A 19,319-nucleotide genomic window follows, 5' to 3' on the forward strand; every position below is an offset into this window, starting at 1 on the left:
CTTTTCATACATGCCCTTTTCATAATCTTCAAGATTTTGCTGGGGTCCCACAGCCAGTGCACAAGCCCAGTTTTATCTTCCCAGCCTTCACGGCAGATCTAGGGTTGGGCCAGTATCCTCTCTACCTATCTGCCATACCACAGGATTCTACATCAGTTCCAACCTTTCCACTCAGAACTACCAACTCCACACTTCCAGCTTAGAACAGGAAGCAAATCCTGTATGCCAGTTCAGTCCCCTCTGTCCACCTGACTTCATTCCACTCAAGACAGTCCCAACCTGCCCCCTTATCTTTTTTCTCCCCACCACTGCTCTATCCATAAGAAACTTAAAACTAACAAAGGAAGTCCACATGCTCAGATCTCATCACAGTAAAACCAACAATATGAAAGATCAAGCCAGTATCTTTTCCCCCAAACCTATCAGTCCTATAGAAATGTTTCCTTGTGAGAATTACCAAGATGAACTTCATGACAAAGAAATTAAAAGAACAGTCATAAACCTTCTCAGAGAATACAAGGAGTTGAAAGGAGGCAGAAACAGCTCAGTAAAATCAAGTAGAAAGGAGAATAAACATGCCCAAGAAAACACGAAGACAAGGCTGATGGAAATGATGAAGACAATTCAGGTTTTGAGGATGGAATTCAATAAAGAAATGGAGACATTGAAGAGGACTCAAGCTGAAATAAAGATAGAGATGAAATACTCAATAGCCCAACTAGACATTCTAAGGAAAGCCTTCCATGTAAAATGAACCAAACAGAAGCCAGAATATCAGGTTTCAAAGATAAAACAGAGGATCTAGACCAAATAAGTAATCAACATGAAAAAAATTAAAATACACAGGAAAGGAAGACACAGGAAATGAAAAACAAAATAAAACAAAAACAAAAATCAAACCTTTGAATTACAAGCATAGAGGGAGAAAAATCCCAAGTCACTGGCACAGACCAATCTTCAATAAGATCACAGAAAAAAACTCCCCAAACTAAGGAAAGACACGACCATACAGATTCAAGAAACACAGAGAACACCAAACAGACAAGACAAGGAAAGAAAATCCCCATGGCACATGACAGTCAAAACACTGAGTATACATCACAAAGACAGTGTATGGAAAGCTGAAAAGAAAGATAAAAAAAAAAAACTTGGCAGTAACCAATAGCTCTCTTAAGATCTACTCAATGAGAGGGAAACTATTCCTGGAAATCTAGCTACTCAGTGCTAGTGAAATCATGGTTACTGGAGGAGAACCGACAAATGCTAGGGGATGTCTTTCTGTATGTTGTGAATATGCTGTTCCCAATGGTTAATAAATAAGCCGCTTTGGCCTACGGCAAGGCAGCTTAGAGGTGGGCGGGAAATCCGAGGAGAGAGACAGGAAGGAGAAAGATGGAGTCTGGGGAGATGCCCACACTGCCAGGAGAGAGATGGCAGCCTGTTGCCCAAGGAACAACATGCCAACAGACCTGTAAGCCACGGAAGACATGGCAAAACATAGATTAATAGAAATGGGTTAATTTAAGATTTAAGCTAGCAAGAAGCCTGCCATAGACTATACAGTTTATAAATAATATTAAGCCTCTGAATGATTATTTTATAAATGGCTGTGGGACCACAGGGCCGGGTAGGACCAGAGAAACCTTCCAACTACATACACCCACTAATTTACTAAAGCAGCATAATCCATAACAACAACAATCTACAGACATTTCTCCTTATATATACAGATAAAGGTAGTCCTCACCCCTCTTTAAGGAAACCTTTCTTTGCAATAGTTGGAGATCGCTACAGAAAACCAGAACCAACAGGAATGCAGTTATTGAGCCTGGTCCAGATGGGTACATCTACAAATCACTTTTGTACCCAGGGCTCAGGGAGCATTGCAGGAGTCAGAGCATCAGGACCTTTGTGGTGAGATTGTGTCTCCTAGCAGTATCAGAAGCTACATCCATAGTCTCACCAACATGATTGTTCAAATGTGAGCAGAACAAGGATGACACCAATGGACGTGCTCAAGTGGACAGGGAAAAGCCCATGAGGCCTCAAGCCTAGACAAAGAACTACAGGCAACTGAGTAAATCTGGGAACTGGAGGGGTGGCCCTCCTCAGGGAAGAGCATACCAATTGGTTGTCTAGTGCAAAATAGCACCGAAAACATACCTACAAGTAACACTATATGGATTCAACATGGTATATATGGGAATATATGTGTATATACAAATATATCTATGCATGCAGTAACAATCGATGAAAAAGGAGAATATGAATTTGAAAAAGGATGGAAAAGTGTACATGGGAGGGTCTGGAGGGAGGAAAGGGAAGTGGGGAATGTAATTGTCTTAGTTAGGGTTTCTATTGCTGCGATGAAACACCATGACCAAAAAGCAAGTTGAGGAGGAAAGTGTTTATTTGACTTACACTTCCCTATCACTGTGCATCATCAAAGGAAGTAGGCTAGGATCTCAAGCAGGGCAGGAATGTGGAGGCAGGAGCTGATGCAGAGGCCACGGAGGAGAGCTGCTTACTATACTGCTTCCCATGGCTTGCTCGGCCTGCTTTTTTTTTTTTTATAGAACTCAGGACTACCAGCCTAGGGATGGTGCTACCCACAATGGGCTGAGGAAGTTATACAAAAAAACAGAGATTCAAACCAGTCTGGGTGATGCCAAGGTTGATTCATCATATATCCTACACTGTCTGTGGCAGAAGACCTTGGGCATAAATGGTATACAATAATTACTTGTTAAGAAGACGGATTAAATAGAGACGAACAACATTCAAGCAAAGCAAAAATAGTGGAAGCTATTTAAAGTTTAGTTTTGTTTACCAAAAGCTGAGATGCGTTAACCCTTTTTTTTTTTTTTTCTTTCTGTTTCAGCATAGCCACCACACCTGACCTTCTTATTTTTTTAACCTTTGGTAAAAGCCTCCTCCTCATGCTGGGCTAGGGAAAAGCCATGCCCACAAACACAGGCCCTGAATACTTTGTCAACCATGCCTTTTTTTTTTTTTTTGAGATTGTATTTTAATTACTGTACTGGCTGGTTTTCTGTCAACTTGAACAGGCTGGAGTTATCTGAAAGGAAGGAGCCTCAACTGAGAACATGCCTCCATAAGCTCCAGCTGTGATTAGTGGGGGAGTTGGTTATCTGGTAAAGGATGTCTTCCTAGACGGTCATCTTTTTATTGTACCCTTACTGTGCACAGCAGGAGAGGCAAAGGAATTCTGAGAACTCTGAGTATTTATATAATTAGTTTGTTTATTTTATTTTTGGCAGGCAAGACAGTGTCTCATACTATAGCCCAGGCTGGCCTCAAACTTACTACAATCCTCTGCCTGCAGGTTCCCATGAGTGATTTGCTTGATTATTATTTTATTATTTTGAGACTGGGTCTCATTATATAGCCCTGGCTGACTTGGAACTTACCGTGTAGACCATGTTGGCCTTGAACTCACAGAGATCCACTGCTTGTCTCAGACTTTCCAGTGCTGGGGTTAAAGGAATACACTGTCAAGCTTGCCTGATTATTTTATTTTTTAAATTTACTTTATTTTAAATAACATGTATGTGTCTCTGTGTGGGTGTGTGTATATGAGTGCAGGTGTCCACAGAGGACTGAGGTGTTAGAGATCCCTGGAGTTGGAGTTACAGATGGTTGTGAGCTACCTGATATGGGTGCTGGGAATTGAACTCAGGTTCTCTGAAAGAGCAGTATGTATGTTTACCACCGAGCCGTCTCCAGCCCTGATTATTTTAGTGTTTAATATTTACATTTTTTTTTCTAAGAGAGTGTGTTGCTATGTAGCCCTGGCTGGCTTGGAACTTGCTGGTACAGTCAAGACTGCTGGGACACAGAGTATGTAGCCAAGACTGGCTTTGAACTCCCAATCTTTCTGCTTGAATCTTCCCAGGGCTGGGATTCTCGGTGTTCACCCCCACACCTCACTGCAACAAGTTCTACCTGCATATTTACAGGTTACAAAGTGCTGTGTCATGCATGCCTAACTGGAGGACTTACCAGAAATACTTCACATACTTGGTATTTTTGCAGGGGGTGGGGTCTCTTTTATAAGAGCTTCATGATTTAAACATCTCCCAGAGGCCCAATTTCCTAATACTTACACTCTCAACACATATATTTTGGGAAAGAGGTTTTCTGAGCCAAGCACCTGCATACTTGCAAAATTTCCGTAGTATACTGTAATTCTCTACAAAACGATCTCATGATAGGTATGCAGCAAAGGCGTCTTCTCTGGCTAGATCATGCAGAATGTTTGCAAGGGACTATTGCCCTGAGCACGCTTCAGTACTGCACTTAAGATCTTAGAGCTGGAATTTGAAGATGAATCAAAGACCTGTCCTAACTTTCCAGAAGATGACACGTAAACAAAGTAAATAAACTAGGACATGGTCAGCATTTAGGAAGCTGAGACTGTAGGATTACTACACTTTCAAGGACAGAATGCTCACATAGGGAGTTCGAGATCACCCTAAACTACAGTGCAAGATCCTATCTAACAAAACAAATTCCAGGGGTGGAGGTGCAAGCCTTCAATCCTAGCACCCAGGAGGCAGAGGTAAGGCGCTCTCTGAGTCCCCGGCCAGCCAGGGCTAGATAGGGAGGCTCCGTCTAAAACAAACAAACAAAAAAAAACCCAACAAATGAACAAATAGGCTAATAGTGGACAGAGACATATAAACCGGTAAGGAGGACTAAAAATTGTTTCCCAGTTTATGTTTTAGGTATTTCAAGTCTAAAATAATATTTCACAAAGATACATTTTTAAAGACGATAAAATTATACACTCTTCTGATTTTCACCATGTCAACGGTAATGAAAAATTTTGCAAGGCTTTTCAGTGATGCCAGAAAAAAACAGAAACCGGGCAAACCCGAAGCGGGATGAGTTGCTGAACTCTGCCTTCTCCGGAATCAGTTTTCCGCATTCTCTCCTAAAGCGTAGCGTCCCCGGGACGGCGGGTGGAAGCTCTCCCGGGCGACAGCCGGAGCGAGCCGGCGGAGGCGCGCCCTGTCGCCGCTCCCGGGCGCAGCTCGCCCCCCGCACGTGATAACTTCCCGGGAACCTGCGCCGGAGCGCTGGGCGTGCGGAGGACCATCCCGAGCCACTCCGGAGCCGGCCCTCGTGACGTCACGGGCGCGGTTCCTCCCGCCGGCCAATCAGGAGGCCGGACGCCAGGGAAGCCCCGGGCGGCGGGGGCCGCCGGGGCGCGTGCGCACGGGCCTCCGCGTGGCTATATAAACATGGCTGGCCGCGGCGCGCCGCTGGCGCTGCGGAGCGCGTGTGGGTCGCCGCCGGACGCCCCGGGTCTGTAGGGCTTTGAAATTTCTGGCGGGGAAGCAAGCGCAGAGTTCGAGCTCCCCCGCGGGTGGGAACCGAAGTGACGGCCCGAGGGAGCTGCCGGTCCGGGCGCTTCTGCGGCGGGACCGGCCGGGGCTCGGGCGCGCACGTGCGGGCGCCGCCGAGGGAGTGCCGGGCGGTGTCGCCGGCGGCCGGGCCCGGAGCGCGCGCGTGTGCTGCGCCCCGGGATGCTGCGGCGCCCGGACTGCACCCGAGTCGGCCGCCGCCTGCCCCGGCTCGCCTGGCCTCAGCTCCGGCAAGGGCAGCGCCGCTGCCGCTGAGTCCCCGAGGGGATGCCGGCGGGCCTGACGGAGCCGGCGGGCGCCGCTGCTCCGGGGGTCGCCAGCGCCTCTGGGGCCGTGACCATGGCCCCCGCCGCCGCGCTGCCCGTGCGGGTGGAGAGCGCCCCGGTGGCCCTGGGCCCTGTGACTAAGGCTCCTGTCAGTGTCTGCGTGGAGTCCGTGGCGCCCCAGCCCCTGCCATCCCCAGTGGGGACTGTAGTGACCAAAGTGGTTCCTGTCACCGCTCTTCCTAAACTCGGCGGCCCGAGGCTGCCCGCTCCTCAGATAGTCACCGTGAAAACTCCCGGCACCACGACGATCCAGCTGCCTGCTAATTTGCAGCTGCCTCCAGGTATGTGGATCGCCTCTGCTCGCCTGAGGTGACTCGGGGACGTGGCAGCACCCCTGTAACTCCGAGGAACTTAGAGCCAATTGATGTTGCGGCGAGCGGGCGGGCGGTGATTTGGCCTTACCGTTCCTGTAACCTCTAGGTTCGTCACTGCATTTCGTATTTAAGAGAACGCTCTTTCCACCCAAGTCACTTACACAGTCAGATCTGGAAGACTCACTTTCTAGAGGGCCCTGGAGGCATTGCCTGGTACCAGGGTGGGGACATGGGGATTAGCTGAAGTTAATTTTCACGTGGAAAAAGGACCAGTAAAGAGATGACTTTCTTAAAAAAAGTTTTTTGAAACTTAAGGCAAAGAGGTTTTATTTATTTATTTATTTAAGCAAGTTAGAATAAGTTCACAGCAGAAGTGATTACTTTTTTTTTTTTTTTTCATTTTATTTTTCCTTTGAGACAGGATCTCTTGTAGCCCAGGCTGGCTTTGAGCTCCCTGTTTAGGGGAGAATGACTTTGAACTTCTCTCGTTTCCTTCCAAGGTGCCACTGCACCTGACCAAATGCTGTTTCTACACCGTCTTAGATGTGCAATAAATGTAATTTTAAGATTCCTTCTGGTAGGGAGCAAGTGCCCAGGTTGACAGATCTGAGCTGTGCAACTGTTGTATTTGACACGATGTGCCGAGTGATAATGATTCTTTGGTTGCTTTTTATCCACTGGAGGCTTCTGTTGGGCTGTTTTGCTTTGTGATAATTTATGTGTTGTAAATCTCTGACTGTTGGGTTGTCATGTTTTCCTTAATTGAAAAATACCTTGAAATTTGTCTTCTATTAATTTTGCTAAGCAGAAAGTGGAAGTCGAACAAGTTGGTAGTTAGCCCTCAAAAACTATCTGGCAAGAGAACCAAGATTCAACCAAGAGTGGTGGTGGTGGCGGCAGCAGCGCATGCCTTTAATCCCAGCACTCAGGAGGCAGAGGCCAGCCTTGTCTACAGAGCCAGGGAGTTCTAGGACAACCAGGGCTACACAGAAAAATCCTGTCTCTACCCCCTCCTCTCCAAAAAAGAAAGAGAACCTTGATTTGGGTGGTAAAGAAGTGGAAACATTAATCGAAAAGATTTCTTTAGTGTCCCCTAGCAAAAGGACAGGGACTCTTTTTTTTTTTTTTTGGTGGGGTAGGGGTAGGGGGCTGTGTAAGAATAGTTTTGTGTCAACTTCACACAAACTACAGTCATCTGAGAGGAGGAAGCCTCAGTTGAGAAAATGTCTTCATACGATAGGGCTGTAAGCCAGGCAGTGGTGGCTCATGCCTTTAATCCCAGCACTCGGGAGGCAGAGCCAGGCGGATCTCTGTGAGTTCGAGGCCAGCCTGGGCTACCAAGTGAGTTCCAGGAAAGGCGCAAAGCTACACAGAGAAACCCTGTCTCGAAAAACCAAAAAAAAAAAAAAAAAAAAAAAAAAAAAGATAGGGCTGTAGGCAAGCCTGTAGGGCATATTCTTAATTAGTGATTGATGCGGGAGGGCCCAGCCCATTGTAGGTGGTGTCATCCCTGGGCTGGTGGTCCTGGATTCTATAAGAAAGCAGGCTGAGCAAGCCATGAGGAGCAAGCCAGTAAGCAGCACCCCTCCATGGTCTCTGCATCAGCTCCTGACTCCAGGTTTCTGCCCCATGGGAATCCTGTCCTCACTACTTTTGATGATAAACCCTTTCCTCCCTAAGTTGCTTTGGTCATGGTGTTTCATCATAGCAATAGAAACCCTATTTAAGACAGGGAGCTAATGCTGTATTTGGTTATGGACATGCTGAGCACACTATGTTCTGCACATTTCACAAAGCTCTTTCAGTACAAGTGAGTACACGAGGTACCTCCATTTGTAAAAACCTGTAATCATTGGATACAGTGTTTGCCAGTTCTAAATTGCTATCCTGCCTACAGTCTTACAAAGTAGTGGGTGAATATATTTGAATGAAATTACCTGCTGATTTGTTACAATATACATTCTTGTCTACTCATTGAATTTTTTTTTTTTTGTTTGTTTTTGTTTTTCAAGACAGGGTTTCTCTGTGTAGCTTTGCGCCTTTCCTGGAACTCACTTGGTAGCCCAGGCTGGCCTCGAACTCACAGAGATCCACCTGACTCTGCCTCCTGAGTGCTGGGATTAAAGGCGTGTGCCACCACTGACGAAATTTTTTTTTTAGAAACAGTCAAAAAAGTATTAAGATAGAAAATTGCCAAGGGGGAAAGCTTGTTGATAAGTTGTAGCAAGTTATTTACTGAGAGCTTGCCATGGTCGCCACTTTTAACGCATTATTTATGTTCTTTTATTCTCTCCTCATAGTGGGCAGCTAGCAATAAGGAAAAGAAGCCTGTAAGGGTAGACCATTGCCCAATGCCAGGCAAGAAACTCATAGAAGTCAAAGGGGATCTGAACCCAGGTCTTTTTAGTATACTCTGTAGACAGTGCTGTGTTTACTATATAAATGTGTACAGAATACTTCATGGAACATCAGTGCTGAAAGGTAACTTAAAGATTTTGTAAGTAAAAACTTGTATTTTCTAAATCAAGAAACTCAAACTGAAATGTCCTTGAGTTTCATTATAGCAAAATAAGATCACAGCCTAAGTCTTTGTAAGAGTTGCTTGGGGGAATTTTCTGTTGGTGTGTAGCATACAAACCAATAGAATGAAATGACATTGACTTACTGTAGGTTATAAGTTCTATACAGTTCAGATGTATTGATAATTAATAGTTGGTTACTCAAGAATGTGTATGTCAGTTCTTTTTTTTTTGTTTTTTGTTTTTTGTTTTTTGTTTTTTCAAGACAGGGTTTCTGTGTCATTTTGGTGCCTGTCCTCGAACTCACTCTAACCCAGGCTGGCCTTGAACTCACAGAGATCCACCTGCCTCTGCCTCCCGAGCGCTGGGATTAAAGGCATGCGCCACCACCGCCCGGCTTGTATGTCAGTTCTTAATTTACTGAGGTAAATACTTTTGAGTACTTCTTTCAGATTTTCTTTTGACTAGAACTTGTTTTTAAAAATACAAATATTTGTCCAGGTCTGAGGGTGCACAACCCTGTAATTTGAGCACTCAGGAGTTCAAAGGCCATGCTCAGGCCTATAATCCCAGTGAGGAGGTTGAGGCAGGAGGATTGCCTCAGGTTTGAGGCCAGACTGGCCTTCAGTGCACTCTGAGACCCCACCTCAAAGCTAGGAGCTGGGTAAATGACTTGGCTGCTAAAAGCCTAGCAACAACAGCCTGAGTTTGTTCCCTTAGAGCAGTGTCTCAACCTTCCTGATGCCGCACACCTTTCATACAGTTCTTCATGTTGTGCTGACACCCAACTGTTACATTATTTTGTTGCTACTTCATAATTTTGATTCTGTTATGAATTGTAATGTAAATATCTGCTATGCAGGATATCTGATATGTAACCCCGTGAAGGGTCATTCTACCCCCAAAGGGTCACAGCTGTCACGTTGAGAACCACTGCCTGAACAGAACCCATGTCTGAAGCTGGACGCAGTGGTATACGTCTTTAATCCTTGTCATCCTAAAGTGAGATCAGAGACAAAGACAGGAAAAGAGACGCTACTTCAAAACAAGGTGGAAGGAGAGTAGTGACCCTGAGAGTTACCCTCTGCCTTTCCATACATGCTCCTCTCCACACTACATAAGGAGTTACCCTCTGCCTTTCCATACATGCTCCTCTCCACACTACATAAGGAGTTACCCTCTGCCTTTCCATACATGCTCCTCCACACTACATAAGGAGTTACCCTCTGCCTTTCCATACATGCTCCTCTCCACACTACATAAGGAGTTACCCTCTGCCTTTCCATACATGCTCCTCTCCACACTACATAAGGAGTTACCCTCTGCCTTTCCATACATGCTCCTCTCCACACTACATAAGGAGTTACCCTCTGCCTTTCCATACATGCTCCTCTCCACACTACATAAGAGAACCTTAAACACATCCAACGACAGGGTCTATAAACAAAAGATAAAGGGGCATTTGTGGGGAAAGAAAAGGTTTCTGTCTTCAGTGTTTTCTTTAGTAAACATGTAGGACTTTTAGGTCCAGTTGTGGCCATTTCTGAACCACTTTAATCATAGTGTAGTGGCATGGTTCATTTTTCTTTTGTATCTGTAGTTATCCTTCCAGAGAAAGTGACAGCAATCAAGTTTGCCCTAGTGTGTGTTCCCAGTCCTCCACTATGATGGTACTTACACGCATGAGTGTTACTGCTTGCTTGTGCTCTAGTTCTGGCTACCCTAAACCTTGCTGCAGCCGTAACACACTCTTTGTAGGCTAGGCTGACGTTAGCTTCCCTAGTTTTAGTATTACAGGCATTCTGGGATTACAGGTGTGAACTACCTCCCATTCCTAGCTTCCTGAGTTGTGTGTATGTAGAGATGCATGTAAGAAGTTTTAAAGGTTTCGGCTGTGCTGGGGAGTGAATACAAGGCCTTGTGTGGGCTAAGCAAGTGGTCTACCACTGAGCATCCCAGGCTCCTTAATTTTTAAATACCAGCTTCTAGGCTGGGCATGGTTGTGCACACCTTTAATCCCAGCACTCAGGATGCAGAGGTAGGCAAACCTCTTGAGTTTGAGGCTAGCTTAGCTACATAGTGTGTTCCAGGACAACCAGGCCTATGTAGAGAGACCTTGTACTTAAAAAAACAACAACAACAAAAAACCAGTAATAGAAATAATAATAATATCAGCTTCATTGAAATGTAGTTTTTGTAATTATATTTCAAAATTAGAGCCTATTGCTGGGCACTAGTAGTGCATGCCTTTAATCCCAGCACTCAGGAGGTAGAGGCAAGTGGAACTATGAGTTTGAGGCCAGCCTGGTCTACAGAGTGAGCTTTAGGACAGCCAGGACTACACAGAGAAACCCTGTCTCAAACAAAACAAAGCAAACAAAGGAACCCATTTGCAGTGTCTGTTAAATTTTGATTTAGCCACCTAAGATGTGTAGTCTTTGAAAGAAAATACATGTATACCTTCTCTGTTCTGTGATGCCATTTTTATGTCTGCTTTTCATTTACCATTATAGGATAACAAGTTTTGTTATAAACTCAAAAGCTTAATATTTATTCTTTTCTCTCTCGCCTCTGGAGACAAGGTGTTAATATGTAACCCAGAATGGTTTTGAACTTGTGATCCTCTTGCCTCTGCTTTCGGAGTACTAGGATTACGGGTGTGTTCTCCTATGCCCAGCAAGAGCTTACTTTTAGTTACTTATACTTTGAGGGGCTGTGCTCACATGAAAGTTAGAAGACAGCCTGTAGGAGTCAGTTCTCTATTTCTACCATGTGAGTTCCAGGTCTTTAGTTCATGTTCTTAGGCTTGGTGGCAAGCTCATTTACCTCCTAAGCCATCTCAGTAGCCAAAAAGTTTAATTTTTAATGGCAGCATAATTTCTTATTTAATAATTACATTATTGTTCATATAGATTGGTTTTGTTGTTGTGGGTTTTTTTTTTTTTTTTTTTGGTTTTTCAAGACAGGTTTTCTCTGTGTGGCCCTGGCTCTCCTGGAACTCCTCTGGTTTATAGACGAGGCTGGACTCGAACTCACAGAGATCCACCTGCCTCTGCCTCACAAGTGCTAGGACTAAAGGCATGCATCACCATGCCTGGCTGGTTGCTTATTCTTTTTTATTATTTACTAAAGTAGATGTTTTTGCATTTAGGTTTTGTTATGCACTATGATTTTTTTTGGTTGGGATAGGTAACATGGCCAACAGCATATTTGGTTATTACTGATAATTGCAGTATAAGCTGGAATATGAGCTTAATACTATGAATACAACAATAAGTGAGGTAAACATTTCTCTCTTGAAAATTCCAATAGATTTTCTGGGTTTCCATAGATAACTTTGGCTTAATTATTCTCTTAATACTGTTATTTCTGAAAAGTAATCATTGCATGCATAAAACTAGCAACAAATATACAAAGTAAGTCACTTGAAGTCTTACATGTCTGATTTTTTTTTTTTGGTTTTTTTCGAGACAGGGTTTCTCTGCGTAGCTTTGCGCCTTTCCTGGAGCTCACTTGGTAGCCCAGGCTGGCCTCGAACTCACAAAGATCCGCCTGGCTCTGCCTCCCGAGTGCTGGGATTAAAGGCGTGCGCCACCACGCCCGGCACATGTCTGATTTTTAAAGATGAAATTTAATAGAGAGAAATAAAACCTGCTTTGGCAAATCAAGCTCTGTTTTGACCAGTAAAGAGTGGTGATTTAATTTTCTTTTTTATTCAATTTAGGAAATGAGAAGAGGGCAATATAAGTGGTTTTAAACTCTGTGTAGGAAATTATCATATGAAACATTGGAGGAATTTGACCCATGGTACCTAGAGAAGAATACAACTTAGAGATACGTATTTACAGGACTAAGTGTGAAAATGTAATTAAGCTAATTTTGTATGGTTGTAAAAGTAGCCATTGTGTCTTATGGATGCTAAAGGGAGATGCGTCGTTTTGTTTGCACATTCAGGAGGGCTTTGTGCTCCTAGTCGGCCTTTGGAAGAGCGACTGTTGTGTATCTCGTTTTTCCTAACTCTGGTTATCTGAGAAGAAACTAGAAGGTCAAGAGTTTTTCTGGATCTTGATTTTTATAGATCTGCTATTCTTTCAGGGCATTATTTACAAATGCCGAGAATATGAAAAAACCAAAGGGCTTCCATCCAGATCAGACTATGCCGTTTGAAACAAAAGAGTTCATAGGGTAAAAAAATAGATCTTAGATTATGTGTGAGGGAGAGAATAGATACTAGTCCATTTTAAAATCTTATTATTTATAGAGGAAAGGTAATCTGTTACCCAATGTATGATTTCTTTTTCTTTAGAAAATAGAATATCTTTTATCCCTTGGCAATATCTTACAGGGTAAACAATGTGTCTTCATCATATCTACCCCAGTACCCCTTCCATTCCCCCAGGCATCCCCAACATGCCTACCCTTCCGTTAATGTCCTCATTTTTTTTTAAAGCAACCACAGTTGAGTTAATTAATGCTACCTGTTTGAATATTGACTGATGTTGTTAGCTTGCTCCTGAGCAGTTCTTGTGCAGGTGACCTGCACTCACTCCCCTCCTCTGACTTACATCCTATTCACTCCCCTTCCTTGGTGTTCTGTGAGCCTCGGCAGAGGCTGAGGGTGACTTAGTGCCCATTTAGCACTGAGCGCTCAGCAGTCACGTATTCTCAGCACTTTGATCGCTTGTGAGTCTGCATTAACTGCTGCCCACTGCAGAGAGAAGCTGTTCCGGCCCAGGTCGAAGGCGGCACTGATCTGTGTGTAAACAAGTATTTAGAAGGCAGTTTGACAACTTGGGGGTTTAGGAAGACAGTAGTAGTAGAATACCTTACCTTAGGGCTTATGACCTCTAAAGCTGTGAGTTTTGACAGGTTTACAATTCCAGGCATGAATTCCTTCCTGTGGAATTGGCCTTTTAAATTCAATCCCAAAGTAATTGGTTACCTTCAGCTGTCGTATCTCTGTTGCCATGGTGGTACATCTTGTCTCATGTATGGCTTGACTCTGTTACCATTGACTTCTCCCCTGTGTACCTTCTGGCGCTCTGAAAGTTAGTCAGCAGGGAAGATGTTTTCAGGTCAGTTCTAGCTTAGTTTCTCTGTGTCCTATAACCAAAGTGTGGAGTATCTTCAGCAATAGGGTCTTGCCGGCTAGTTCTCATGGGCTACCAAGAATAATGGCATTTGCCTGTGTTGTTTGGAGGGCCTCTTGGGGCCTCAGTGACCAATAACTTCTTAGGGAGATATCTCATACATGGCACTTTAATAATTGAGGGAAGCATTGTCCACTCATGCAGGATAACTGTATTTAAACTTTCTGTTGCAATTATATTTTAAAATTAGCTTTAAATTAGTGGATTTTTAATTTTTTTTATAAATACATTGTTATTATTATATATTTCTATTTTGCTTTCCCTATTAATTAATTAATTTATTTATTTATTCTCGAGATGGTTTCTCTGTAACAGCCTTGGGTGTCCTGGAACTTGTTCTGTAGACCAGGCTGACTTTGGATTCATGGAGATGTATGTGCCTGTCTCTGCCACCCAAGAGCTGGTATTAAAGGTGTGCACCACCACTACCCAGTGGATTTTTAATTTCTTTTTGAGACCAGGTTTCTCTGCATTACTGGCTGTCCTGGAACTCTTTGTAGATAAGGGTGAACTTGAACTCAGTGATCTGCCTGCCTCTGGAATGCTGCGGTCAAAGGTGTATGCCACCATGCCTGGCCTAAATTAGTGAATTTTCCTAAGAGTTTTTCATACTACCTCAGTTTAGATTAATCCACCCTGTACCCTCTCCTCTTCCTTGTTCCCTGTCCCATTACTACATCTTTTAACCTCCAGTATTTTCCTTTTCTACTTGCATATGGTATGTGTTCTACTATTAATTTACTCTTTTTTCCGTCTATCTTATTTATTTATTCATTCATTCATTTTACATCCCAGCGCAGTTTCCCATCTCTGTCTCCTCCCAGTCCCTCCCCATCTCTCCCTTCTGTTCCCACCCCTCAGTCCACTCCTCCCTTTCTGTTCACCCCCATGGATTTCGACAAAACATGGCATATCAGGTTGTAGTAAGACTAAGCACCTCACCTTGTATTAAGGCTGGACAAGGTGACCCAGTGTGAGGAGTAGGATCCCAAAAGCCAGGAAAAGAGTCCTAGACAGCTCCTGTTTCCTCTGTTAGGAGTCTCATAAGAGGACCAAGCTACACACCTGTAATATATATGCAGAGTGCCTAGGTTAGCCCCATGGAGGCTCCCTGGTTGTCTGTTCAGTCTCTCTGAGCCCCTGTGAGCTCACGTTAGTTGGTTCTATGGGTTTTCTTGTGTCCTTGACCCCTCTGGCTCCTACAATACTTCCTCCCCTCTTCTACAAGATTCCTTGAGCTTGGCCTAATGCTTGGCTGGGGGTCTGCACATCTCTCCATTAGTTGCTGCATGACACCTTTCTGACACTTGGTCTAGGTACCAGTCTCTGAAGATAGCAGAATATCGTTAAGGGTGGACTTAACTCTCCTGACATGGGTTTTAGGCTAGACTAGTGATTGATTGGGCACTTCCTCAATCTCTAGGCCACCCTTGCCCCAGCACATCCCATAGGCAGGATAGACTGTAGGTCAAAGGTTATGTGGCTGGGTTGGTTACCCAATCTCTACTAGGAAGTCTTGCCTGGTCACATGAGATAGCCAGTTCAGGCTATGTATCTGCTATTGCTAGAAGTCTTAGCTGGGGTCACCCTTGTAGATTTGTGGGAGTTTCCCTTGCATCAGGTTTTAATCTGTTCCTGAAAAAAACCCCTTTCCAGTCATCTCTTTCAGTACTCTCCCTCTCCATCCACCCCCAACCCAATCCTTCAGGTTCCCATGTCTGTCTGCACCCAGTCCACCCAAGAGATCTCTTCTATTTCCCCTTTCCAGGGAGATCTGGAAATCCCCCCTTGATCCCTCCTTGTTACTTAGCCTCTCTGGGTCTGTGAACTGTAGTATGGTTATTCTTTATTTTACAGCTAATATCCACTTAGGAGTGAGTACATACCACATTTGTCTTTCTAGCTCTGGGTTACCTCACTTTTTTTTTTTTTTTTCTGGTTCCATCCATTTGCCTGCAAATTTCATGATGCCATTATTTTTAACAGCTGAGTAATACTCCATTGTATAAATGTACCACATTTCTTTATCCATTCCTTGGTTGAGGGACACCTAGGTTGTTTCCAAGTTCTAGCTATTATTACGAATAATGCCTCTATGAACATAGTTGAGAAGGTGTCCTTGTGGTATGATTCCCAGTTTTCTGAGAAACTGTCACACTGACTACCACAGTGGCTGTACAGTTTGCACCCCCACCAGCAATGGAGGAGTGTTCCTCTTGCTCCACATTCTGACTGATGTAAGATGGAATCTCAGTCATTTTGATTTGCATTTCCCAGACGGCTAAGGATGTTGAACATCTCCTTAAGTGTTTCTCAGCCATTTGAGATTCTTCAATTGAGAATTCTCTGTTTATGTCTCTACTTTATTTTTTAATTAGATTGTTTGTTTGTTTTTTGATGTCTAGGTTCTTGAATTCTTTGTTTTGGAAACCAGCCCTCTGCCAGATATGGGGTTGGTGAAGGAAGATCTTTTCCCATTCTTTAGGCTGCTGTTCTGTCCTATTGACGGTGTCCTTTGCCTTACAGAAACTTTTCAATTTCATGAGGTTTCATTTATTAATTGTTGATCTTAGTGTCTGTGCTACTGGTGTTATATTCAGGTAGTTGTCTCCTGTGCCAATATGTTCAAGGCTATTTCCCACTTTCTCTTCTATCAGCTTCAGTGTAACTGGGTTTATGTTGAGGTCTTTGATCCACTTGGACTTGGGTTTTGTACAGGGCAATAGAAAAGGATATATTTGCATTCCTCTACATGATGACATCCAGTTATGCCAGCACCATTTGTTGAAGATGCTTTCTTTTCCATTGTATAATTTTGGATTCTTTGTCGAAAATCAGATGTCTATAGGTGTGTGGATTTATATATTGGTCTCAATTCAATTCCATTGGTCACCTGTGTGTTTTTATGCCAATACCATGCTATCCATTTTCTCTTTAAGATCTCTTGTTCTTCTCTCATGGGCCTTTCTGGCTGCCTGAGCCCTATAGACACTTCACATTTAAATAGACAAATCTAAAACTTCAATTAGAATCCACATAAGAGAGAGGGTATGCAGTGTTTTTGGGGGAATAGGGAGCTCTGGGATACCTCACTTAGTGTAATGTTTTCAAGCTTCATCCTTTTTCCTGCAAATTTCCTAGGTCCATTTGCTAAGAATACTTCTATCAGACCCTATTGTAGTATCTGTCTTTTATGGTGAGTCTGGTTTCTTGGAAGTAACAAACAGATGATTTCTGCTTTTTGATCCAATATACGAGTCTGTGTCTTTTGATTGAGGAAATAAGACCTTCAATAAAGAGGCAGGTGAATCTCTGTGAGGCCAGCCTGGTCTACAAAGCTAGTTCCAGTCTTGCCAGCGAGACCTTGTCTCAAAAAGCCAAGCCAAATCAAAGCAAGCTAGGTGTGGTGGAGCATATATTTAACACCAGCATGATCTATGTGTCAAGTTCCCAAGACTGCCAGAGCTACATAGTCAAACCCTGTCTCCAAACAAAAACTCATAGAAGCCAGTTGGTGGTGACAAATGCCTCTGATTCCAGCACTCTTGGCAGAGGCAGGTGGATCTCCATGAGTTTGCAGGTCTGGTCTACAGAGGAAATTCCAGTACAGCCAAGTCTACACAGAGAAACCCTGTCCTTTATGTGTTTTTAAAAAGCAATTTTTACCATAAATTTATCTGATTTATTGATTTACATTTGATTAGGAGTCTTCTCTGTGGTTAGTTCAGAAACAGAGAATGCCTGTTGAGCAGCCACTCTTGGCTCTGAGGTCATAGTGGGGGGAATAATAGGCCACATTGACTGTACAGCTGGGTGCTGAGGCCAAGTTGAAAGGACTGCCCCTCAGTCTTTTCACATGTTAGTCATTTCCGAGTCTTCTTTTTACCTAATTTTTCAGGGTTTTTTGTTTGTTTGGTTTTTTGAAACAGGATCTCACTATGTAGCCCTGACTGTCCTGGAACTCAAAGAGATCCTCCTGCCTCTGCCTCCCAGTCGTGGTTAAGATTAAAGACTTGTGTTACACCACACTCTTCAAGTTTGTCAGTTTTGATAATCTTTTCAAAGAGCCAAGTTTTAGGTTCATCAATTTTTTTGTTCCATATTATATTTGTCTTTGTTCTGATCTTTATCACTTCTTAAGTGTAACTGTATTTATTTTGCTCTGCTTCCAGTGTCTCAGATGTCATTGTGTGTCAGAAAGACATGTCATTAACCACAGCTGGCCATGTTGCTGCGAGTACTAAGGACCTAAATATTTGTGTGGGGCTTCCTTTTGCAAAGAGGGGTCTGGTTACTAAGGGATTCAGTTTTGTTTTGATTGACAGACTTGGATTATGTCAGTCTTCACTCACTGTGCATATCCCTTTTCTTGGTGAATGTCTTAGTTAGGATTTCTGTTGCTTTGATGAAACACAGTGACCAAAAAGCAAGTTGGAGAGGAAAGGGTTTTTTCAGCTTACACTTCCATATCACAGGTCATCTTTTTTTTGTTTTTGCTTGACTCTGTTTTGTTTGATATTATGACTTACTTTATCTTTCTTCTGGTTGCTGTTGTGTGATATTTTTATTTCTTTTCTCTTCTCTTTCTTGAGAGTAGGTCTTCATATTTAGCTTAGACTGTCCTCAAACTCACTGTATACATCAGGATACTCTTGAATTTTCAACCTCCCATGTGCTGAACTACTATCATACTGATAGTAGTTTAAACTTTCTGTGTTTCTAAATCTAAGTCTTAGGAAAATAGCAAATGATTGGGTATTTGTTTTATGTAGTCCTATACTTTTGATATAGTTAATTTAGCTTTGATATTTTTGTTTTCTATTCCCTTGTTTCATCCTTTTGTTTGTATTAAGAGGATTTTTTTAGTATATCATTTTTTTCTTTATATAATTTTTCAGCTTTTTAGGGGGCATCAGTTCCTTGAAGGAGATATTTTGGGTGGTGACAAGATTGTGGCATACTTCTCTTGGAGTGACATCTTTACTATTTAGGGAACAGACTACTGTGTGGACCTTTCCTACTGTTTTCTCCTAATAGAGATATACCTTATAAAAACACTGGAGTTAGGTTCCTTGGGGTCCAACTGTTCTTTTAAGGGATACCACTGGGGAGTGGGAATTGTGGGAAGGAAAAGTACTTTATCTTATGGTGAACCTGCCTTCCTATTGATGATCCCTTACCAGATCCTTAATCCACCCAATGGAATTAACTCTGAAGGGAAAATGGCATGCCTCTATCTAGAGTAGATTCCATTCTTCACTATACAATGTCATGCTTGGAATGTTTTGCATTTTTGAGCATATTGGCTTTCATTGCTTGGGGTTAAAGATGTTCTGGAAAAGTCTAGGCAAATATTCTAAAAATCTGCAGAGGCATTTTGGATGAGGGAAGCTCTATCTGTATGACATGTCTTCTGGGGTTTTTCTGTTCTGTCTGTTTGGTCAGCTTATGTAGTTGTTGGTAGCTTATGTGCTGTTCCCATACCATCTTTTAAAAAATGTTTTATGTGCATGATTGCTTACCTGCATGTATGTCTGGACCACTTGTGTGCATTGTCCTCAGAGGCCTGAAGAGTGCATTGGTCCCCTGGAACTCAACGTAAAGAGAGGGTTGTAGGCCT

At 43.2% G+C, this 19,319-nt stretch overlaps 1 protein-coding gene across 3 annotated transcripts in view; it reads left to right on the forward strand.

The window, feature by feature from the left end:
• The first annotated feature begins 5,642 nt into the window (after positions 1–5,642).
• The window catches only part of Taf4b (TATA-box binding protein associated factor 4b), a 149,305-nt gene continuing 135,628 nt past the window's right edge, over positions 5,643–19,319 (forward strand). For all 3 annotated transcript variants that reach the window (XM_076554765.1, XM_016001600.3, XM_076554766.1), the window contains exon 1: positions 5,643–5,997. In XM_076554765.1, the coding sequence (XP_076410880.1) occupies positions 5,658–5,997 (340 nt within the window). In that variant the 5' untranslated portion in view covers positions 5,643–5,657. The remainder of the gene's footprint in view (positions 5,998–19,319) is intronic.

This window comes from Peromyscus maniculatus, chromosome 19, assembly GCF_049852395.1.
Source record: "Peromyscus maniculatus bairdii isolate BWxNUB_F1_BW_parent chromosome 19, HU_Pman_BW_mat_3.1, whole genome shotgun sequence".
NCBI classification, from domain to species: domain Eukaryota; kingdom Metazoa; phylum Chordata; class Mammalia; order Rodentia; family Cricetidae; genus Peromyscus; species Peromyscus maniculatus.